General features: G+C 39.8%; 1 protein-coding gene across 1 annotated transcript in view; it reads right to left on the bottom strand.

Moving 5' to 3' along the window:
* The window catches only part of LOC149322071 (ubiquitin carboxyl-terminal hydrolase 43-like), a 156,389-nt gene that overhangs the window by 34,285 nt on the left and 97,144 nt on the right, over nucleotides 1-24,960 (bottom strand). Inside the window, exons 7-8 of the mRNA XM_089522991.1 lie at nucleotides 15,198-15,360; nucleotides 5,977-6,088 (exon numbers count right to left, since the gene is read on the bottom strand). Coding sequence (XP_089379117.1) covers nucleotides 5,977-6,088; nucleotides 15,198-15,360 — 275 coding nt within the window. The remainder of the gene's footprint in view (nucleotides 1-5,976; nucleotides 6,089-15,197; nucleotides 15,361-24,960) is intronic.

Genomic DNA, 24,960 nt, shown 5'->3' with positions numbered 1-24,960 from the left:
TAACTATTGGGCAAACCCACCACATGTGAAAATAGGTCCCTTTCTCATTTTGGCATTTCCAGCATTTATCATTTTTCAGCCTATATATTTTTGCCAACCTTGCTGGCGTGTAGTACCACCTATTTGCAACTTTCAGCACATTTTCTTTAAGTTCCTGTGACTCTGTGAATTTATTGGTTTTCTCCCAGACATTTTCCCAATACTCAAAGGGTATTTCATGACCTATTTCTGTGGCCCATGCTATCATATGAGTTGATATAACCTCATGTTCTATTTCTCTATTTAAAAACAAATTGTATAGTTTAGCAATTTTGCCTTTGTCTTGTGTTTCTAGGATTTTATCCAACTCATTTTGTTCCTTTTCAAAATCATCTTTTTGTAAGTCTTCCATAAATCTCTGTCTGATCTGGAAATACCCAAACCAACTGGTATCTTTCCCAGCTTCTTTTAAGTCCTCTCTTGATTTTAGCTTCGTGCCATTATTGTGCTCTGTTTTAATTAAATCCTTGTATCTTATCCAGTTTGGGTTTCCTTCCCATCTCCCCAAAAAAGCCTCTTGCGGAGAGACCCAGTTGGGTATCTTTAAGTAAAATTTCTCTTTAATCTTTATCCATGTTTGATGTAGAGCTTTTCTGATGGAATGATTATAAAAGTCTTTATTTATTTTATCTTTATTATACCAAACATAGGCATGCCACCCGAATCTCAAATTACATGCTTCAAGATGTAATAGATTCCTTTTTTCTAACTTGATCCAATCTTGGATCCACATCATACAGCAGGCCCTATAATATAGTTTGAGGTCTGGCAGTGCGCAGCCTCCTAAAGTTTTTGGTCTTACTAGAACCTTCTTGTGAATTCTAGATCTTTTCCCTCTCCATACGAAATTTAAAAGAGACTTTTCCCAATCCTTGAAAACCTTCTCCTTCACAATTATAGGAAGGTTTAAAAACAAATACATGAGCTTTGGCAATACCATCATTTTTATGGTAGCTATTCTTCCTGTAATTGACAAATCAAAATTTCTCCATTTTAGCAGATCTTTGGAAATTTTTTGCCATGTAGGTTTGTAGTTGTTTTCAAATAGGTTTATATTTCTATCAGTCAACCATATACCCAAATATCTTATTTTCTTTTCCGGTTTTAGGCCAGATCTTAACGATAGTTCATTTATTTCTTTCTCCTTTAGATTTTTTGTTAAGAAATATGTTTTATTTTTATTAATTTTAAAGCCCGCTAGTTCCCCGAATTTATTTAATTCTTCCAATACCCAGTTTATAGATTTTAGTGGTTCTTCCAGAATGATGAAAATATCATCAGCATAGGCTCTAAGTTTATGTTCATGTCCCTTGATTCTTAATCCCTTGATTTTCTTATTAGCTCTGATTGCATTATTTAATGTTTCCAGAACCGTAATAAAGAGAAGTGGGGATAAGGGGCACCCTTGTCTAGTCCCTTTATTTATTTGTATATCCTCAGTTTTTTCATCATTTATAATTATTTGTATTTTTTGTTGAGAGTATATTTCTTTTATATTATTCAAAAAAAAATTCCCAACCTCCATCTTCTTCAAAACTTCAACCATAAATTCCCACTTTACAGTGTCAAAAGCCTTTTCGGCGTCCAGGAATATAAAGGCTGCTTTTTTTTCATTATGAAGTGTGTAATATTCGATAGCATTTAAGACAGTTCTCACGTTGTATCTAATTTGTCTTTTCGGAAGAAATCCACTTTGATCAGTGTGGATTATTTCTGCTAAAATTTTTTTCAATCTATTTGCCAATATTGAGGTATATAATTTATAATCTTGATTTAGCAATGCTATTGGTCGATAATTGGCAATATTTTTCTTATCCTTCCCCTCTTTAGGGATCAGTACAACATTCGCAGTGTTCCAAGACATTGGTTTCCCATCTATAATGATACTATTAAATGTCTTACACAGAATCTCAGTTAGTTCTGCGCTAAATGTTTTATAGAAAAAGGCTGTGTAGCCATCCGGGCCCGGGGATTTCCCTGGTTTTAGATGTAGAATTGCTTCTTTAATTTCCTCTTCTGAAATAGGATTACTTAATATTCCTTTTTGTCTCTCGTTAATTTTATTAGTGCAGTTCTTCTCTAAATATTTTTTGCTCTTTTCTATAGGAAATGGAACATCTACATTTTCTTTAAATAAGTTTGTATAATAATCTTTAAACGCATTTTTAATTTCTCCTTGTTTTGTGATTTTTTTCCCTTTATATTCAATTTCAGTAATGTATTTCTTCTCTCTCTCTTCCTTTAATTTCCGTGCAAGGCAGCGATTTGGTTTATTTGCATGTACAAAGTAGTTTTGTTTTGCAAACATACTTTTCTTAGTAACTTCCCCCATGTCCTGTTTATATTTTTTCATTTTTACTGCTTCATACTTAATTCTGAGTTTTTTATTTTCTGGATGTAAATTTATCTCCTGCTCTAATCTTTTTAATTCTTGTTCGTTCTCCTTTTCCTTTTTCTCTTTAGTTCTTTTTATTTCAACGGCCTTTTTTATCAATAGTCCTCTCATGACTGCTTTACAGGTGTCCCAGATTGTTTTATATTTAACCTCTGGCGTGTCATTTAGTTCTAAGAAAGTCTTTAATTCTTTCTTCAGTTGTTTTACATATTCCTCATCTTTAATAAGCTCCTCGTTTAGTCTCCAAGTTCGATTTCTTTGACACTTATTGAATTCTATATTAATTTCTATCATATTGTGGTCTGAGATATACCTTGGTGCTACCTCCATTGAGCTTATTTTGGGTAGTAATTCTGCATCATAAGATGCAGCTTATGATTCTATATCTGACTGTGTAGAAAACCACTCCATTCAAAAAGAGTCTTTTGGCAAGGTCTCCTACTCCCAAGATCAAACCTTCACCACCTCATCACAACCCTGCAGAAATGAAACACCATGATGACTCTTTTCCATACCCTATGGCTCACCCCACAAAGCAGTCTCTGTCTGCTTAGGTTTTAAGTTTCTGCATACAGTCCACCAGAGCTATCAATGGGAAACACTGAAGGTCATCTGTCAGTCACGTTTTGTTGCCATTCAGACTGACAGAGTGAATGTAAGTTGGCAGAGAAACAGCCTAAAGTTCAAGTGTGCTAATGACATGCTTTAAGAACTGCTGGGATAAGGAAGGATATATTGGTCCCCATACACTGATTCACTGACTGGGCACATTAAGAAGAGGCATTATTTTCTTCCTAACAGTTCATTATTATGGGCTGCTAGATAATGGACTTCACAGATCAATGGGAAATGCTGCAGTCTGAAATACCAGTTCATTTCTTCCTGTTCTTGCAAAAGATACTGATGAAGAAATAAGAAATACCACAGACTGCACTTCTGGAATTACTGGGATTTCACAGGTCTTTGTGGGGGAAACAGGGTCCAATAAATCATTCATCTCTACATTCAGAATACTTGACTCTCCCATCTGCTTATTCTGAACCATATTACATTAGGTGACACCATATTCATGAGGCCTTAACGCCAGATTATGCCAAGTAACAATAAAACAGATTTCAGCATGTGGAGAGTTCCATTTGTTTGTCACTGAATAACCAGAGTCAACCCATGCTCATCTAGGGTTACTAGAAACGACTAACAGACCAGGGAGTGTGGTTTCCATGTAGGCTTGACCTGCAAGGCTATTATTACAGTGGGCCCTTGGTATTTGCTGGGGTTTAGTTCCAGGACCCTTGTGGATACCAAAATCCATGGATGCTCAAGTCCCATTATATTCAGTGACCCAGTAAAATGGTATCCCTTATATAAAATAGCAAAATCAAGGTTTGCTTTTTGAATTTTGTTTCAAATATTTTCCATCCATGGACGGTTGAATTCAGGGTTAAACAATAAATCCATGGATACAGAGGGGCAACTGTATATATTAATGAGCCACTAATTAACCAGCCACAAAAACTTTGGATGCTCTTATTTCCTAGCCATAAACACAGTTGTCAAGGACAAGGGCCATGATATTCCATTTTCCACAACATCTCCATCTGGAACAGCAGCTGAAGCCCCTTATAAAGGAAACTAAAGGTCATCCATCTTATTCTGAGCTGGAAATTGCTGTAGTTCCAAAGTTCCCTGAAACTTGATTTAATAGCAAAACCCTACAAACACCACTCCTTCAGGTAAAACTTTATTGGTAATAAATCGATGCAGCAAGTGGGGCACAAGAGAAGGAAGCCATCACAGCCCATTAGCAGATGGGATCCAGCATCTCAGCAAGTGGCAGAACTGGGCTCCCAAAACAACAAATTCTACCCAAGCTATCTCAGGGATAACAATGCAAATCCTTGTGGCTGGGGAATGGGTCCCTCGGACTGGAGTATACCTGCTCTCCAGGGCAAGGTAACTGGAAGAAGGTTATATGGGAAGAAGATTATATACAGCTGAACAAAGGAAACTGAACTATGTAGACATGATCCATCTCCTGCTATAATAGGTATGAAAACAGTACTGTAAGCAAGTTGCCAACAGGAAAGTTTACGCTCCCAGTCTGTTCCTGGCTATCTCATTATCCCTGAACTGACAGAGCCAACTAAACAAAAATAACCCTTTGTATACTACTGGTCAGTTGAGGATATTTGGCCATGATGCTGATAAGGACTATAGAACTGATCTGCCTGCAAACAGTGGGGCCATATCTACTACACACCTCACTTCTTGTAACACTACCCAGGAGGGAAGGAATTATACCTGATCAAACATTCAGTGTGAACAGAGAAATGGCTTGTTGTTGTTGTTGCTATGTGTCTTCAAGTTGTTTCTGACTCATGGCAACCCTAAGGGGGTGCCTTTTGCCAAAACTGTTTTTCTCCCCAAAGCGCATGAGGCATCAGCACTTATTGCTGCAGTTTTAACTTCCAAAAGTTGTTTTGGAAGTAAAAACTGAAGAAACAGAGGCAATTAAAGGGACTAAAGTAGGATCTTTCCCACTGACATTTCTAAAGACTGATTGGGGGAAAGAAGAATGAAACACATACAAGTGACTACCCTGGATCTGGATCTCATAATCAATCTTCATTTAGCACAGGAATTTAATTTTAGGTCCCTTGTGGCATGCAATTATGACTTAATAAGCTATAATTTAATTAAAGTGCTACTCATTTAGAACAACTCTGAAAGACAAGTTCCATGAACAAAAATTAATACAACATTGAAAATGAATCACTTGTCCCTAAAAGGCATTTTGCGTTTTCAGAACTAGGCTGAAAGTTCAAAATATTGTCCCCGTGCCTTACTGTGACTAAACTGAAGTACATGTAACTGAAAGAATGTATATTCATTCCACGTTTGCTTTCATTTTCTTTCCCTTTCACTGCTGTCTCCCCTGTGTCAGATTTTGGATCATAAACTCCTTGGAGCAGGAACCTACTTTTGACTTGGTAAAAGAGCATGGATGCTCATGTTTTTACCTATCAATAAAGAAATGCACCCATAATTTATGAAATAAATAATTTATAAATAATTGTCTAGCAGTAGTCTAGAGTTATCCAAAGATTAATGAAGTTTTCCTTTCCTCATCATGATTCCTGAACTACAGAAAGAAGGAATGCTTCTGAAGGGACTGGATCAAGATTATTCTCATCCTATGAGCTCCCTGACAAATGCATCTCACTCTGTTCCTTCTGTAACAGAAGTGCACTACCTCCTATAAGTAGCCATGTCTTTCTTTTATAAAGCACAGAGAAGGAATCATAGAATCATAGAAGTTGGAAGAGACCACAAGGGCAATCCAGTCCAACCCCATTTTGCCATGCGGGAACTCTCAATCAAAGCATCCCTGACAGATGGCCATCCAGCCTCTGTTTAAAGACCTCCAAGAAAGGAGACTCCACTGCACTCCGAGGGAGTGTGTTCCACTGTCAAACAGCTCTTACTATCAGGAAGTTCCTCCTATACTACTACTGTATGATTGCATACCAGAGTCTACTCACCTGCACTTGGGCCTCCCTTCTCATCAGATATCGCATTTTAGACAGGATGCACTGCTGCAGTTGATCCCATGACATGACTCTGTCTTCCCGCATCAGCAATGGAGGGCCAAACCTAACACATACAAAAACAAAACACAAACATTCATAGACTACAGATTTTGCTTACTAATTCAAGGGGCACCGTGGCAAAGATACCAGGCTCCACCCACCCTTGCTCACTTGGGGACACAAAGAAAGTGTCCTGCACTGTCATGCACTGACAGAAATTCCCATATTGTTAGGCTGTTTCTCCTTGTACAAGAGTCATGACATATGTTACATATGCAGTACAAAAAAACCCCCAATTCCCTGTGAAAGCTGAAAATCAATCAGTCAGTCAGTCAGTCAGTCAGTCTGTCTGTCTATCTATCTATTTATTTATTTATTTGACATCATGTTTTAATTCCAGCACAGGATTCAAGGTGGCTTACATCAAATTAAAACTAAATACAGCTGAAGAGCTATTAATAATAAACCATAATTAAACAGCAATGAAAAAATATTTAAATGCCAAACCAGTTTATAAAAACAAGTTCAAAATTATCTTTAAAACATAGTTGTTGTTGTGTACTTCCAAGTCATTTTTGACTTATAGCAACCTTAAAACAGTTAAACCTTAATAAAAAGATACAAACTCAGCATACCCCATTGAAACATCTGTTACTCCAACTTTAAAAACCAAAGGCCTGCCTGAATTAAAAAAAAAAACCCTGCTGCCAGAAGGCTTGCAGGGGGCAGTCAAACCTCCTGTGGAAAGGGGTTTTACGACTTAGGAGCAATCACTGAGAAGGCTCTCTCCTGTGTCCTCAAAATACCTATCTGTGTGGCGGTAGGACCAAAAGAAAGCTACATAACTAAGGTGACTACATAGCTAAATAACTGATAGAGATTTATGCCCATGGTCTTTCATTTCTCATCTCGCACAAAGGATTCAAAATACCTCCAGGTGGTATTTGACCCTTGATAAATTGATTAGAATTTGTTTTAAAAGTAAAAAATAGATGTTGGAAGTATAACACGCAGGTTGGCTCTTTCTACCATCAGTAGTGATCATGTAAAAAGGCAAGGAATTGGCTAACAATCAGTGAGTGGAATAGTGGGTGGATACAAAAGATTTTAGGAACAGAAACAACGTTCCAACCTAAATTATATATTCTAAATACGTTAGATAATCAGGAAAAAATGGAAAAAGAGAATAAAACCCTAATATGCTATATGATTACAGCAGCAAGACTGATATTTGCGAAAATTGTACTGGAGGCAGAAAAAAATTAAAAACATTGAAAAGTGGATAAAAAAACCTACTGGATCTCACAGTATCAGAGATGTTGACTAAGTGGATAAAAGAAAACTCAATCAGTTTTTTTTTTTAACAGACCTGGCAGCCTTTCATAGGATTTATTAAGAAAAGAGAAGGAAACGGTGCAATTTTAGGTTTTTAGTTCTAAGAATGAGTTCTTTTCTGTATATGGGGAAAGAATTTATATATAATTAACTTTGGAGAGGAGAAACTTTATACATAATTTAAATAACTGTAGTCAGTGAAGTGTGCGAAGTTGACTTTGGAAGGGAAGGATTTATTAGTCATATTTGTCTAGTGTTTTTTCAATTGTCTTTCTATTTTTCTTTTATGTAATAATTAAACTTCAACAAAAATTATATTTTAAAAAAGAATTTATATTGTACAGTTAAGCTACTCTCATGCCAACTGGGAAACTGAAATTTGGTTTACATATAATCTTTGTGATACCCAGCATGGTGTAGTGGTCTGAGCACTGGACTATGACTTTGGAGAACAGGGTGTGAAATCATTGCTTGGCCATGGAAATCCACTGGATGACTCTGGACAAGTCACAATCTCTCAGGCTCAGAGGAAGGCAAGAGCAATGGTCTGAACAAATCTTACCAAGAAAAACCAATGCTAGGCTCACCATAAGTCAGAAATGACTTGAAGGCACACAACAATAACAACTTAATTGGTGTAGTGTAAGACAACTAGATGTTGAGAAATCGGAAACAGTAACTTTTTATACATCTGTCTTTCAAAACAGGGCACTCGATCAGTATCCCAAAATGTTTCAGATGCCACCAGAATGCTGGAATCAGAGACATGTGTAATTCAGGACTAATGGATTTTAAGAAATACTTTAAAAAACAACAACGTTGTTTCCAGTACCCAAATTAGAGATATGAATTTTAATTCACAACTCAGACCAGGTTTTCACACAAAGCATGCCAACTCTCACAGGAGCTAGCAGTCCAACTCTCATAGGAGATGGCAGTCCAAAGCAAGTCAAATCTCACAGGAGTGGCACTCTTGTTGTCTCTTCAAACTTGCAACTGGAACAAAGATATTTCTTTGGATGCTACCAGTCATGCTTACAGAATACAAGTTCGATTTCCCTGTGGAAGGACAAAATAAATCTGAGAAACACTCACTTCTGGTTTTGCCAGGGCTAGTGAATACCAGCAGTTGAAAGATGTGTGGGGTTTTTTGGTCAGTCTTTTAAGTACTGCAAATTGACAGAAATATCATTGATTTGTTTCAGTTGTCCTTCATTCTGCTCATAAGACCCTGTTTTTCACTGCTTGTGTTCCTGTTTATCTGTAACTAACAACAGTTAGCGACCAATGTTGTGGTCAAAAACCTATGGCTTGAAGGACTTCTGTTCAGCTGATTACCTTAAGAAGGTGTGTGTGTGTGTGTGTGTGTGTGTGAGAGAGAGAGAGAGAGAGAGAGAGAGAGAGAGAGAGCGCACACACAATACAAGGAGAGACAACAGCCATAATCAGGCCTGTGGATGCTAACTTGTTAACAGCAGAAGAGAGATAACAACTACCTCCTAAGTATATACTAAACTAAAGGCCCACTCTTCAAAATAAAATCATTCTCCTCAGCCAAGGCTCACAAATTCACAATTCAAAGCTAAACAGCCATCTTTCCCCTGCAATAATACATGATTGCTGTGAGTGGGTATAGAGAAGGAGGAGGGAACCTTATTCTAGAATTATTCTTTTATAGAAACAATCCAGCTGTAATGTTCTACAAAACAGAAGGTTTTGGATTAAGCACTCTCAGTTCTCCGCTACTCATCATTTTGCACAGATCCATGATCCTCTGGGGGCAGGGGGATTGGCTTCATTTGTAAGAGTATGTACATATGTGTACATGTGATATGTCATCGTGTATCTGATGCAGCCACCATTGGGTTGGAATGATATTGTCCACCTGCCTCCTTCAAGGCTGCAGCCTCATTTTAATTTCAGTGTATAGTCCAAATGCTGGTGTAAGATTGCAGTCTGCTGGCTTCAGCAGGAGAAAAAGCACACCAAATTCACCTCAATAGTCCAACTGAGTTTATTCTCAAAGAATACACACATGCTGCTTTGTTCAGCCACCTCTTCTCTAAACTTGCCAGGCTAACACAGCTTTGAGGAGGGGTGTGTGCTGTGATGATGGTGCATGCTTTCTTGAAACTATATTGTATGATGGTTCGCTAAAACTCCTACTTCTGCTCTCCACTCTCAACATCTTCTCTGTCCACAAATCCATCAATAAGGGTGGTGCTGCAAAACCAACAAGAGCTACTGTACCACTCTTGTTCCTCTGTTTGGATGTGCACTGACCATCCTCTTCATCAGTCAGTTTTACTGGATGTTTATTCAACTGCATGAAACAAAGAGTCCTGAGGAAACTTCCAAGATCATAGTGAAGACACAGAAAAGTAGTTTATGGAACCTTTGAAAGCAGCTGGTCAGTTCTGCAGAGATGAACTAAGAGAAGTGATGGGTGGTACAGTGAAACTATGCACAGCATACATGGGCCTCCTGCATCAGGATGCCATTTGGACGGCTCCACTCCATAATGTAAAACCAGTTTTCTAGCAATTCTTGTTTGGTTGTTTCCCAAGAAATATACATCTGTAGGCTACTGTTCATGTCCTTACTATAAAAATACATCTCTAGGTGTAGCCTGGGTAACCTGATGCTATATTGATGCATTTGTTGCTAATCAAAATTTGTTGTCTGGAACTCTTATGTTTTAGCTAGTATTTTCTCAGAAAGTTTTCATAATTACTCATTACACACTCTCAGAGAGTGCAATCAGATCTTGTGTTAAACAGTGTAGCATAAGATGGGTGGGCAGAATAAAAGGATTTAACAATCTTAGGTTAAGGGCACACATGCTTGAGGACTATGCAAATTGACTAAATGGAAACCTAAATGTTATTTCCACTTCAAAGCCAAGATAATTATTTAAGGGAAAGTCTAGCCTGGCCTGACAGTTTGCATGGGAGATTTGGGAAACCCAAGACTTAACCTGTACAGCTTTCAGTAGAAATCGTTTTTCTTAATCCTGTAATTGAAAGAAAACCTACGCTATCTAGTATATTATTTCCTAGACTAGAGAATAGTATGCATATTTGTTTTTAGGCTTTACTTTCTATTACTAAACTCTTTTGTTCATTTGGAAAATACTATTTTTAAAAAATGTAAACATATTGCCTTAGGATTTGAAAGACTGCACTTACATCTCTTGGTCTGAACTGCTTGATTCCTGACTTTAAAGAGAGCTTCAGGCTCACAGCTGGTAACTTGGCATTAAAAACTCTGGTGGTGGCAACATATCTCTCAGCCACATTGAAAGCTTGGCACTCCAGGCTTCTTTAATTTGCTTGGGACTCACAGGAGTTATCAAGAAAAATAATGAAACTTATAGGAAAAGATGCCATGAAAACTTTCATCTTCCCCAAAAAAACCACACCCCACACCAATGCTTACTTCCATTGGAGAGTATCTTCTCCACCTCGTCACCCTGTCCTGCTACCATGCAATATGGAAGAACAAGAGCAGACATTAACCAGTTCCTCCCTGGTATCTTTTCCTTTTCTGTACTGGGTTATTTAGCTCTGATTCTGCCTCCTGCCAGATCCAGAGCTTGGAGAATGTATGAGTTAAGTGAGGAACTCTAGCTACAATGGACACATGGCCAATTTGTCAGGCCAAGAAGAAATGCCAAGTTTATATAACTGACAGGATTCCTTAAAAGCACACTTACACATTTCTGGGCCAACCTGAATGCCCACTCAAATGTGTAAATAACAAAGGGCACCACAACAAGTTCAGCAACCCAGTCATCAATGAGCATATTTCAATGATAACTTCATTCTATTTCCTGTCTGGTCTTGGTAACTAAAACACAGTCAATTAGGAGGCAGGCCTAAATAACCTGAAGGCAACAGATCAGGACTGATCTCAGAAGTCCAGGTTAGTTCTTAGTTACTTGTTGGCACACAACTCTGAAAACTTGCTAGCCAATGCTGGAGGATTCTGGGAACTGTAGTTCAAAAGGTAACCTTTCATCAGGAGCCACTACTAGGCTGGAAGGCTCTCCTTTCTACTTCATATTCTAAGCCCTATTACCAATATGTGCTATTTGGTTGAAGATGCAGGATAAAACAAATAGAAGTTTAGGTCTGGAAAAGGTAAAGATTTCTAGGAACCAGATAAGATAGTTCTTGCCCTGAAAAAGTACTTAGGGAAAGGAGATGTGTCGAGTGGGTGAGGGGAGTGAGGGGGGAGGAGAGAGAATGGGTTAGGCCTGTCTGGATAACATGGAAATATTACTAGATAAATTGCCCTCCATAAAGCTCAGCATGTCACAAGCTGTTTCCCAGCTGATGATGGTTTATTAGCGGCTGCAAGCATGCAGAGTGTTACTTAATGGCATTTGGGATATGCAATGTGAATTCATTACCTGCCTACAGTGCTTTTGCATCCAATCACCCACCTGTGAGCTCCTCCTAGCCTGCAGCTACTGGGAAATGTAGAGCTGTTCTTCCATCTCCAGCATGGGAAAAATTGACTTTTGAAGGAAAAAAAACCCTACTGGGCAGAGCACTGTCACAAGGAGAGCTATGGGGATGGCTCAGGATACCCTATGGTTGTTCCTCCAGACCAGCTGTCCAGCTCCAATTGGCCAAAAGAGCAGCACAACAGTTCCAGAAGACTGTCTGCCATCAAGGAAAGGCAGTTAATTTGCCACTAGGCTTGCTTTATCAGACCTTAACATTAATTCTACAGAGTCCAGATGTTGTGCCAAATGACACACTAAGGAAACAGCTCTTAACAAGCCCAGTCGCTGCTTATCTGATTGTTTCCAGCTTTTCAGGGCTGCCAATTAGCAGACTGGGATCTAGAAGAAAAGAAAAGGCTTCTTAGCTAACTGCTTATATGAAGAGCATTGAGAGGCAGGTACCAAGAGACAGAAGTCTCCATTTAATTTTAGTGCCATTCTCCTTCCATCTAAAGCAGGAGAGGGCAACTGCAATAGGTCCAGGGAGTTCTGTGGTTTTTTTGTTTTGTTTTTAGTTTACTCTGGGAATCTCATGGGACTGCACCGATTGACATATATACCCCACACACACACACACAAAACAAGTAGAGAATAGAAAATGATGAGAATTCCACTTTCATTTTTTTAATAGAATCATAGAGTTGGAGGACCGCAAGGGCCATCCAGTCCAACCCCTGCCATGCAGGAAATCCAAATCAAAGCATCCCCGACAGATGGCCATCCAGCCTCTGTTTAAAGACCTCCAAGGAGGGAGATTCCACTACACTCCAAGGGAGTGTGTCCCACTGTCAGACAGCCTTACTGTCAGGAAGTTCCTCCTAATGTTGAGATGGAATCTCTTTTGCTGTAGCTTGCATCTACTGTTCCGGATCCTAGTCTCAGGAGCAGCAGAAAACAAGCTTGCTCCCTCCTCAATATTACATCCCTTCAAATATTTAAACAGGGCTATCATATCACCTCTTAACCTTCTCTTCTCCAGGCTAAATATCCCCAGCTCCCTAAGTCGTTCCTCATACGGCCTGGCTTCCAGACCCTTCACCATTTTAGTCGCCCTCCTTTGGACATGCTCCAGTTTCTCCACATCCTTTTTAAATTGTGGTGCCCAGAACTGGACACAATATTCCAGGTGGGGCCTGACCAAAGCAGAATATAGTGGGCACTATTACTTCCCTTGATCTAGACACTATACTTATATTGATGCAGCCTAAAATTGCATTGGCCTTTTTAGCTGCTGTGTCACACTGTTGACTCGTGTTCAACTTGTGGTCTACTAGGACTCCTAGATCCTTTCACATGTAGTTTCATTCAGCCAGGTGTCCCCCATCCTATATCTAAGCATTTCGTTTTTCTGCCCTAAGTACAGTACCTTACATTTCTTCGTGTTGAATTTCATTTTGTTAGCTTTGGCCCAGCTTTCTAGTCTATTCAGGTCTTCTTGAATTTTGATCCTATCCTCTGGGGTATTAGCCACTCCCCCTAGTTTGGTGTCATCTGCAAATTTGATAAGTATGCCCCCAATTTTGTCCTCCAAGTCATTGATAAAGTTGTTGGTTTTTTTGGGAGGGAAGGGTTTTTTTTTTTTAAGATTAAACAGCATTGGAATAGAATAATCTGTTTAAAAGACAAATTGCTTTTCTTACTGGCTCTTAAAAGAGAGAACTCAATTCCTCCTGCTCCTTTTTGGCCAACAAAGAGACAGCACAGAGAGTGTGAAGTGGTCAAGACATGCAAAAACAGTTTTGGGATGCTACATTTGTCCCCAAGGCTGCACTTTGCCCAACCCTGGTTTAAAGGGAGATGCTGGCTCCTGAGGCCTCCAAATGTTCCGAACTTTAACTTCCATCAGTCACAATCAACACAGTCAATGGTTGTGGACTATAGGGGCTGCAATCCACAACACCTGGAAGGCAGTACATTGTCTGTACCATACCCGTGAAAGTCTCCATGGCCCCTTAATTTGCCTGAAAACCATATTAGATGTGGTGCTTGCTAACATGGCAGAAAACAATAAAGAGACAAGCTACATGCATTCTGAGATAGTCAACTGTAAACTCAGTTCTTTTAAAAAGTCTAATACATTTTGGCCTTAATAAGAAGAGGCCTTCTTGACTATAACATGGCAGTTAGGAAAGTAAAAGAACTCAGTTCATGCCTTTGGAGACCACTGTCTTATTCATCTGGTGGCCTGAGAAGTCCACTACTGACTAAATCTGTGCGGTGATTCAGGACTTCTTAGTCAGGCCTGAAACAGAAGGCAGACACAGGCAGCTTCCGGCCACACCGGGAGCATGATGTTTACATGATGCGTGTTCCCAGAGCACCTGAAATCCATCCCAGGGCAGCCTCAGCTACAAAAAGGATGGATCTTTTCTGCTCCTTTTGGGACCCCTTCATATATAGCACATATATGAAGAGGCTGCCACCAGAGGCAGCCCTACCATTATGTAAAATGAGAACACAGTCTCAGCTGGCAGGTGCTACACATAGTTGTGTAGTATCAAGGTGTCCAGAAGAACACTATCTGGGCTGTGTGAGCTGTTCTGTGCCCTCATGCTAGGCTACTGGTTTCAAGCAGGTGTTATGTCATCTCCAGTATCAAAATATGATTCACTTGTCAATCTGACCAGCCTGTGTACATGAAATGGTGGAGGCGTCTTATCCGCTGCCTCACGCAACAAAATAACTTGGGGCAGTAGCATATACTTGAGTTGAGATCCTCCGCTTCTGTATGGAACTAGACCTTGAATTATGCTAACCAGATAACCCATATGCTAGGAAATCCCATGCAACACAAAAGAGGTCTAAACTCAGCTCACTGCCTTTTCATTAGGTTGCTAGCATGTGAAAACAGGCCAAAGGCCTGTTTCTGAAAATACAACATTCTAGCAAGAGCTCTCTTCTCTAACATGGAGTTGCCTGGTAGGATGTAGGATGGGCCTCCTGTAGTTTTCATACTTAGCAGATCCTGAACCAGGAAGATGTTTTGTAAAGTTCCTACAGGTGAAACTACATGTTTCTCCCCTCATTCATCCATCTGATGCAACCCATCTGATGCTGTCCCCTTCCTAAATGATTATTTACTAACTATCGCAAAGTAACATAATGAAGAAGCATCAAGCTCCATTCAAGTAGCTGGAAGCACAGCATCTTCAGTTCCACATTGGGTTCTTCAAGGTATAGGAATAGGCAGCTGGATGATTCTCTGCTGTTGCCCACTCCCACTCATCCCACATCTGTTCTGACAGAACTTAACAATGCGTCTTTCTGATCCAGGCAACTGTTAAAGCTGTAAGAGTCCTGGTAATCCTACTCTAGCAGGACTCACCTCACTGCCTGTTGCCCTGCACCAGCAACATTACAGATAAGGAGCAGGATTCGGCCACCTCCACCATGATGCAAGTACTCTGAAGAAATGGCCCCATTATGGACTAAACGCTGTCCTTCTGGGTCAGAAACATTGGGAGAGGATGGGAGGCTCTGGGGACAACCTGAGGAAAGAAAAGAAAATACAGTGAATGAATTACTCCTCTGTTGGGTATCTACTTCAGAGAATGAGTTAATTACAAGGGTCCATGGGACTTTAAGAAAAACTTAGCACAAAGTATCTTGGGAACTAAGTTCATGGCTAGAAAGGCAATTTTGGGAGGTATTCAACCAAGTGCCAATTGCATGTAACATTACACTTGTGCCAAGTGCAATTGCATTTCACTTAGATACTTTTCTTCACAGAAACTGCTTCCCCCATGGTGATACCCCATGAGGATGTGGCACTGTGTTAGTAATGCAACCAGTGAAGTGAAATTGATTGGACACTTCTCTGGAAAACAAAGAGCTGATAATGTGGGAAGTACCTCTGCCAATAGCCCTACATGAGTGGTTATGAAATACTCTCAGAGACTGTACTAACATGATATAGCACCTTGAGGAAAGTAGCTTCCATCTGCAAATCTGTTGAGGGAGCAGGAAGAAGTGACTATGAAGGAGACAGTTAAAGCTAATGCTTAAATTAGTCAAGTATTTTCAGTCTGGGCAAACATAACCAGCTAATTATGCTCAAAGCCAAGAGAATGGGCGAATTATCAGCTAGATTTTTGGGACCAGAGTATCTCAATAGTTGACTCTTTCCAACTGAGGCTTTCTGAGATCATCCTTACACTACAGAGGTCCTTCTCCGGGTAGTGTAAACATGAGAGAAATGATATGTATGCAACAAGAAATAGGCCCAACCAGTAGAACAGCTTCACCAAAGATATACACCTCAGCGCATAGATGGCAGTAAGAATTGTTCCAATATTTGAAAAACATTATCTTTGGATTTCACCTGCTGTTATATAAATTATAGTGTTACAGAATGGATAAATAAATTGAAAACAGTGTTCCCTCATTCAAATTTTCAAAGTGCAAATTGCTAATATTGTAAGATAACATGGTCTAGGCACTCCATGACATTCAAGAGGCAAATCAAGTTTACAAAATAATTTTTTTACTGAATGAACAAGGAACAGATTAACAAGTGAAGCAAATGTCAATAAAATAATATTTTCCCAAAGAAAATGATACCATTATGAGGCCATGTTATAATTTTACAAGTGGTCAATTCAACTAAGACATTTAAATTCAAATTTGTATCCATGGCTCTGAAAAGCATAATGAACACAGGCAGAATTATTCCCATTCCCAAACAGAAACTTTTTAGTGTACTGTGAGTTCAGTAATCACAGACAAATTACTGTATGGAGAAAAGATACAGGTCAGCCTCACAACAACTGCATGACCCAGATAGGGGGGCAATTATATGACTAGATCACTTGTTTCTAGGTATGATATCATCTATCACTTGCCAATCCTTCTCACATTTATTGTTATATGGTGTGTATTTTTTCAGAGGGAGTAGCCCGTTGTTATCCAGTTGCACTAGTGCAAAAGACAACTGCAAAATAATGACACCACCCAGTGAAGTCTATAGCTGATACCGAGATGTGAGTCTGCTCAGGTACAGATCCAGCACTACTGCCACTATCACTAAAATTCTCAAGCTAAATGCATTATCATTTAATGTGCTGGGAAGGTAGGAAGGATTCCCTTATACTCAAAGGTGCAAAGCACACAGGATGGCCTTTCGCTTCCATATCTGACAACTCCTTCAACTCAGAGAGGAAGCAAAAACACTACTCAGTTCTGCCAAACAAAGGTCAATAAACTGAGGGGCTCTCCAGACTGCCCATAAGGGGTGGCATGCAGCCACCCCTTTACTCTCTAGATTGGGGCTGTGGCAACCTCATGCCACGGCCCTGATCTGGCCTCTGTGGAGTGTGAAAAGGAGCTGCAAAAAGTGCTCTCCAAAGGGCACCATAGCCACAGCAATGTTACTTTATGATGTCCCTTCAGTACTACATCAGGTAATGTAGCGCAAAGGTGCATCATGATGGTGCGCACCGTGTGGACTGGCATGTGCCAAAATGGCACCATGGGGGTGGAGTTAGGGCATCCAGCATGAGGACACTGCGCCCTGACTCTGCCCACCAGCTGGCACAAAGTGCCGGTCTGTATAGGCCCACTGTGTTTTTTCAGATCAATGGCTCTGAGAACTGTCCATCAAAAGTTTTATACAGCTATTCCATCTTTTTCTCTTGCATTATTTTTAGAAAAGAAAAGTGGAAGAAATGGTAGGAAAACAGAGTTATAAGCGTAAGACAGCGCTTTCTGGACTGCATATAAAATTCTAATAATGCAGGGCAACTACACTATAAAAGCCCCATTTGAAAGCATCCTTAGCCAGTATCATACCCTACAATATTTCACAGATGAAAACCAGAACGTGTGTGGCCAAGCAACTTTAGAGTGTGATTAAGATGGGAAAAGTTATTATTAAGAAAGAACACACAAGTAGACTGGTGCCTATTTGGAAGGGCAAGAGTTGCCTCTGCCAAGTTGGGATAGTTTGAAGGTATGCAGCAATATAATCCTATGCAAAGGCAGGAAATGTTGTGTGGAGAACTTCAGAGAATCTTGGCATTTATTTTTATGAGATCATGGTAAAATGCCAAGAAATTTTCCAGCGCTCAGAGGAGTTGCTGAAGAAAACTTCTGGTAACTGAGGATGTGTGCTTTAGGCGCACTATTGAGCACACACTCCCACTCTTCCATGAGCAATGGAATAAATGAAGTGACATTGCAGAATAATACAAAACAATGAGACAAAGACGCTTAGTTTGCACCATTTCCACAGGCCACAGGATTGGACCTTTTCTTGGTGAAGAATACCATTGATGTTGAGATAGATGATAGATAGATAGATAGATAGATAGATAGATAGCAAGCAAAGAGTATGCTGCATAATACAAAGACTACACTGAAACAACTCTTAAATATAACATGACTATTTATGATATAGTTGCCATGTTTTCTCCTCCTGCAAAATAAATAAATGAATCTATATTTGGGTCATCTGAGAGTGAAGGAAATGGTGGTCAACCCACCAAAAGTGAAGCTGCACTGTTAATGTAGACCCCAAACCTTTAAAGCAAAACTTTTTATTTTAAACTGGCAAAATACTAAGGGAGCTGCTCTAGCTACACAAAACAAGGCAATACAACCCCTTTCCTCAAAAATCTCCAATCCACTTGACTTGCTGTTTCAAATCCTGAATTTTCTATACATATTCATATGCATCCCAGATGAGGATGTCTTGAATCGTCATATCACCAAACCATCTTTCAATGATCAAGTTCAAGAGATCATCTAATGGCTAGGATATTCTGCCTTGGATTGAGGTTTAAAAAAAACTTAACAAAGGAAGGATAAAAAGGGGATATGGATGATTACTGTACATAGTCATACATTTTCCAAGAGGATAGCCATGTCAGTCTCTTGCATTAAAACACCAAATTTTTCTCTGGCCTCTTAAAAACCTAACATAATTAAGTTTTAGCATGAGATCCCATGGGATAATGCCCACTTCATAAAACTGCATCTCTAGCCTGAAATTCAGATTGGTTGAAAATAAACAAAAAATAGGCTGTTGCACTTCACAACAATATTTTGAGTAAATGATCCAAACTGAACCCTTCTAACTCTGTGGTTGTGTAAGAAGAACTAACATTAGCACACCACAGCAAGCTAGACAGGCAATATCTTGTTGATGGGTATTCATTAGCACCAGCCATAAGATCTCAGGCACAATCAGTTTGATCTGCACCCCAATCTGCAACTTGATCTCTCCAGCTCCCCAGATCTGGGCTGCATAATTCATCAAAGCCACCTGGCAACACGGCTGTCCAAAAGGCAAGATTGGCAAGATTGCCATGAGCTCTTTCCCCCCAGTTCTGCCCAGGCTGTCTCCTCTGATGTTTTTCAATTAAGGCCTCTTGTTTAGCTCAGAGAGGCAATAAATCACTGCCACTGCAGCCCTTCGTCTCCAGTCTCAATTTTCATTTTGCATATACAAGCTAATTTCTCCCAAAATACAATCATGCTGGACAGACTCCGTACCAGTCCCTAAGCTCTGCTCTTGCTCAGCTCAGCTCATCCCATTTCATCCCCATCGCCTTTCAATTGCCAGCTTTTCTTCAAGTTGCCCTACTGAAGCCAGTTCATTTCTGGCCAGTTTAGAAAAGGAGGAGAACTAAGTGGTGAAAGAGGGGGCTGCTTGTTTGATTGCTTCCCCTACACACACACACACACACACACACACACACTGCAGACAGATCTTTTTCTTAAATAGCATCTCAGAGAAGAGCTACATCAGAAGTAAACAACCTGGACTACAATTCCCCTAAATCTAATCCGGCACAACCAAGATTCAGGTATTATGGAAATTGCAATCCAAAATATCTGGGGGTTCCACCTTGCCTATCTCTGAACAATAATTTTCTATGCATATACTTAAAAAAATAATAATGGTAAACCCAGGATCACCTGTCAGGAAGCACCATTAGCCAGAAGGACAACTATGAAATCATCTATGGTAGAGGTGGCAATTGTCAGGGGTTCAGAAACCTTGCAGCCACTCATGTCCCACCATACACACACACTTGAAAAACATATTCTGGTCCCAAATGTTTCCACCATGTTTCTGACATTACCTGGGCCATTTTCACCCACAAAAGACACTTTCCGCCCACAACAGGAAATAACCCAGAAGCCAATGTCTGGATTACTTTCAATTAAGAAAAAAAAAAGTCTGTCTTGGGTAAATTCTTATTGTGTGGGAGGAAATTTTGGGCACATTTTTGCTCTCCCTGATCACAATTTTGGGAGAGCAAAAATGTGCCCAAAATTTCCTCCCACACAATAAGAAACCACATGGGGACCCAAAACACTGGATTTTTTTAAAAAAAATAAATAGAGGCACCAGGGGCCACAAACATGGCCCTGGGGGACTGACATAAAGCCTGCATGACACAATTTTCCCTTCTGTGATCTATGGAATGGGAGAGTCTGCGTAAGCAGGAATAAAAGAATGAATAGAGGAGGCAGGTGAAACCAGTAGTAAGTGAAATGGCTTATTTACTTGGGAGGCAAATGTCAGAGAGAATTTATAGGTTGCCACTTTTAGGCAAATGGCAGGACCTTCTGATGGGACAGATATGACTAGGGTCTGTGCTGAACCCAGTGTTGTTGGACATCTTTAGAAACAAGGTGGGTGATGGAATAGATGGTGTGCTTATCAAATTCACAGATACTGTAACATGAAATTTGGGGAGAAGGGGCAGCTAATGCCCCAGTGGGCAGGATCAGAATTCAAAATTAATTTGACAGACTGGAGAGCCATGTGAAGACTGACAAAATGAATTTCAACAGGGATGGTAAAGTTCCATCTAGGCTGGAAATATGAAATGCACAAATATAGGACAGGTGGCACGTCTTGAAAGCAGTGCATGGGAAAAAGATCTAGGGGTCTCAGCAGACCACAACGTAAATATGAGCCAACAGTGTGATGTCAAAGCCAAAAAAAGCCAATGTATTTCTTGGCTTCATTAACATGACTACAGTGGCCAGATCAAGTGAACTAGTAGTACTGTACCATTCTGTCCTTCTTTGATAACCTCAACTGAAATATTGTGTTCAGTTCTGGGCACTTGAGTTCAGAAAGGATATTGACAAGCTGGAAAATGCCCAGAGAAGGGCAAACAAGACAATTAAAAAGTCTTATCAGTAATAACTGAGAAAGCTGGGCATATTTAGCTTTGAGAAGTCTGAGAAGTGGCATCATAGCCCTCTTTAAAGATCTGAACAGATATTATGAAAAAGACAGAACAAGTTTGTTTTCTGCTGCTCCAGAGATTAGAACACACACCAATGAATTCAAATGACAAGAAAATAGATTCAACCTAAACATTAGAAATTCTTTACTGTAGTAGTTGTTTGACAGTGCAATAGACTGACCTGGAGAGTGAAGGATTTTCCTTCTTTGAAGATCGTCCATCCAGAGGTTGGGTGGCCATCTCTCAGGAGTAATGTATTCCTGCATGGCAGGTAGTTGACTAGATAACCCTTGCTGTCCCTTCCAAATCAATTCTATGATAAGATTCTCTTCTGGAGACATTTTTATATCTGATTTATTTCTGTTCTAATTACACAATTACATATTCCTGCAGGGTGTTCTTACTGTTGTTTTTAATGTACAGTGGTACCCCGGGATACGAATGCGCCAGGATACGAAATTTCCGGGTTACGAAATAAATTTACTTAAAAAAACTGTTCCGCGTTACGAAAGTTTTTTCGGGTTACGAAAAAACTTTTGGTGCTTTTCGGCGCGATTTCGCACCAAAAAGCGGCTTTCGCTATTAGCGCCTATGGGCATTTCGGCTAGCGAAAGTTTCCGGGTTACGAAAAGGGCAGCGGAACGAATTAATTTCGTAACCCGGGGGACCACTGTATTATTTTCAGTATGTGGTTTGATGATAATGTATTTTAATGATGTGTACAACATCTTGATATATTTTATGTCTTACCTTTTTTTAAAAAGGTTAAGATGTTATATGTAGGATTTAAATATGGTTCTTTAAAACATGTTTCTTTTCCTCCACTGAAACATGTTTCTTTTCCTTGGCGGAGGAATGGTTATTCAAACTAATGGATCTGGTGCAGTTACACAAACTTACTTGTCTTATGAGAGGCCAGGATTGGGAAAAATATGGTGAGACCTGGAAACTGCTACTGTATATGATTATTTAAACAAGATTATTTAAACAAGGACGTGAAACATTAAGTATAACTTTAAGCTAATTTTATTAAGGAATTAAAGCTGATATACTTATATGAATACATAAAGGTTACTTTGATAAAAAGTTTTTTCTTTTTTTACAAATATAAACTTAGAAATTTCGATAATCTAGAAATGAACTGGAATGGTAAAGGGTTTCAATAATAATTATGACTTATTTGGAGCTCAGGAAGTCACATTTTTGTTCATTTATATACTATAGTACGAGATCTTAATGTATATACTGTATCTGTTGTCTTTCTTGTGGTGTACTGAATCTGTTGTTTTTTGTGTTACGTTATGTGATGTTTTTGTAATGTAATGTCAGTATATGTTATATGTTATTTTAGTAGCTTAAAAAAAACTTTATAAAAACATGTTTCTTTTGCAACAAGCACCAAAGAAACATTTGTTTAAGCATTATAGTTTGCTATTAGACTCCCAGGAAATGAGTTTGTGGGGTTGTATAGAAATACGACAAATAAACATACCAGTGCTGGATTATGCAACTGTGGTGATAGTAAGTCAAAGGAAACAAACAAAATATTGAGGAGGGCAAAGGGTTAGAAAAGAAACCATACAGACGTTACTATGGGTTGCCCATTCTCCTGTCCTATGCTTTGTAATGATTCTGGATCAGTTATACAAGACAGCCCTATCAGGTTTTTAAATAGAATGTTTACTCCGAGCCCCACCAAACTCTGTTGCAGAATATGAGACTAAGAGCAAACATCTTGTTCTTTAAAGCCACCTCTTCTTCACTGTTTCCTTAAAAGATAAGGGGCCTCCTGGTTCAAATTAGTGTGTTTTCTTTGTCCAGCCTTCCAGCTTCCCATATTAACAGGCTTAGTTGTACACCTTTGTCTCTCTGCTTCTCTGTCCCTTGCAGGTTTTGGCTGTAGCAACATCCTCCTGCCAATCCAGGATTCACAGCAGCCCGACTTGAGCTCCTTGAATCTCTAGTGGCATTTACAGACTGAAAAGCCAATTTATCTTGATTCAGGCCTGACCCTTTGTAGCAGGAATGGCTCGGCTGCCTGCCAGGTCTGGGAAGGCTAAAAATAACTACTTGTGTTAGGCACAAAACAGAAACATGTCCCCCTTTGGCAAAGGGCTAATTGTAAAAATCTCATTCATCCCAGGGAGTGAATGCATCTCTAGTGCAATCATAGCAAGTGCAGTCTAGAAATACATTCTGATCACCACCAAAGGAACCCACATGGTATGGCAAAGGCTCCCCTATGTTATTTAAGGTTAGAGATTATCACCAAGTAAGTCAACAAGAAACTTGTAGGCACACATGCACATGCAAGCACACACACATACATACCACTGCCTGAGCTCACTCAGGTTTTATATGAGTTTTTAAATTCCTTGGGGCTTCTGCCCCATGGACTTTAAAGCATCACATAGATTAATTACTCTCCTTTGTCTCTGATAAGCTTGTCCATACCCAGAATGACAAGGAGACTGATTATATCACATCTTTGTTTATTCTTCCTCCAATGCATTAGAAGAAGCTCAAATGTGGGGATTGGGAGATAGGTGAATGGGTCACACACATATAGGAATACTACAAATCTCAACCCAAAGTTCTGGCTGAAACGAAGGTGCGTTACAGACCGCGCAAAATGTGCGGTCTGCCGCTGCCGCTGGTTGCTGCGTCCGGGAACCGCAGCGGCCAAACTGTGCGGTTCCCGGGCGCAGCCAAAAAGAAGCGCCAAAATGGCACTTCTTTCTGGGCCCCGGAAGTGGCACCGCAGTGCACTAGTTGCGCAATCGCAGCGTCACTTCCACTGAGCGGCATCAAAATGGTGGCCCCTGTGTGGACGGGCACAGCGATTTTGTACGGACTCGGTCCGTACTAGGGTTGAGGGGCGTCAGGAAGTGACGCCCCTTCTCAACCCGAACACGCCCCCTTCTCAGCCCTAGCACGCCCAAGATACTCTAGAAATATAGTCCCATGATGACATTTTTTTCCTTTGCTATAAACCCAAAGTCTCCATCGTCAGCGATCTGAAGGATGGGAGAATATTTTAACTAAACTAGCTCATGGCCTTGGGGCTGCAGGTGGGCTGCACAGCTAGTTTTGTAGCCCTCAACCCTTCCAGAATCATTAGGTAGTTTCTGGACAGATAAAACAAAGGTGAGCCACTTCTCCCAGAAGCCTCTAGAAGAAGCAATCCACGTTTTAAACAGATTGCAAGGCTCTCTTGCAGTAGTTAATGTTTTAGAAAAAATAAATATATGTTTTTAAAACTAACAATGGACTTAACAGCCACTACTTGGTTGGTTTGGGATTGTTTTGTCTAGTGAGGGAGATTTCTGGCAATCTAAGTGTCCCCTGAATAACCACAAAGAAAAAAAAATCCAATCCCCAGCCTTTTTGTCAATGCTCAGTCTATCCTGACTGTGTGACAATGCTAGAGTGTTCTTAATCCACTGCTGTCTTAATCCTAAATTGCAGATCTTTCATCTGGACAAAACAGTATGCAATTCACATAGGTAACAAGTCAGGTCCAGGAAAAAAAAAGATACAAAACTGAAATACTTTCTATGATGAAATGTGCCCTTATATATTCTCTCTGCCAATATATATCAGCATGTAGAACAATAAATATGAGTTATTCATTGCAAAATCTCAATTTGTTGTTTTATGTGTCTTTTACAGCAACAAGAAATCATAAAGAGAAAAAAAAAACACAGAGATGTAGGTGGACTCTAATGAACTGTCCTCCCACCTTCCAATGCTGAAGCACCAAAATAGCCATCAAACAAAAACAAAATCAGGGATGTGAGTGGTTAAATGTTCACAAGGCACCTAGATGATTCAGGTCCACCTCAGAATTTATATTTGGCATTGAGCCTCATCACACGTGGG

The sequence above is a fragment of the Sceloporus occidentalis genome, unplaced genomic scaffold, assembly GCF_023333645.1.
Source record: "Sceloporus occidentalis isolate IW3139 unplaced genomic scaffold, rSceOcc1.0.p SCAF_1, whole genome shotgun sequence".
NCBI classification, from domain to species: Eukaryota; Metazoa; Chordata; class Lepidosauria; order Squamata; family Phrynosomatidae; genus Sceloporus; species Sceloporus occidentalis.
The sequence above is the reverse complement of the archived record's forward strand: the minus strand, read 5'-3'. Positions and strand labels throughout refer to the sequence as shown.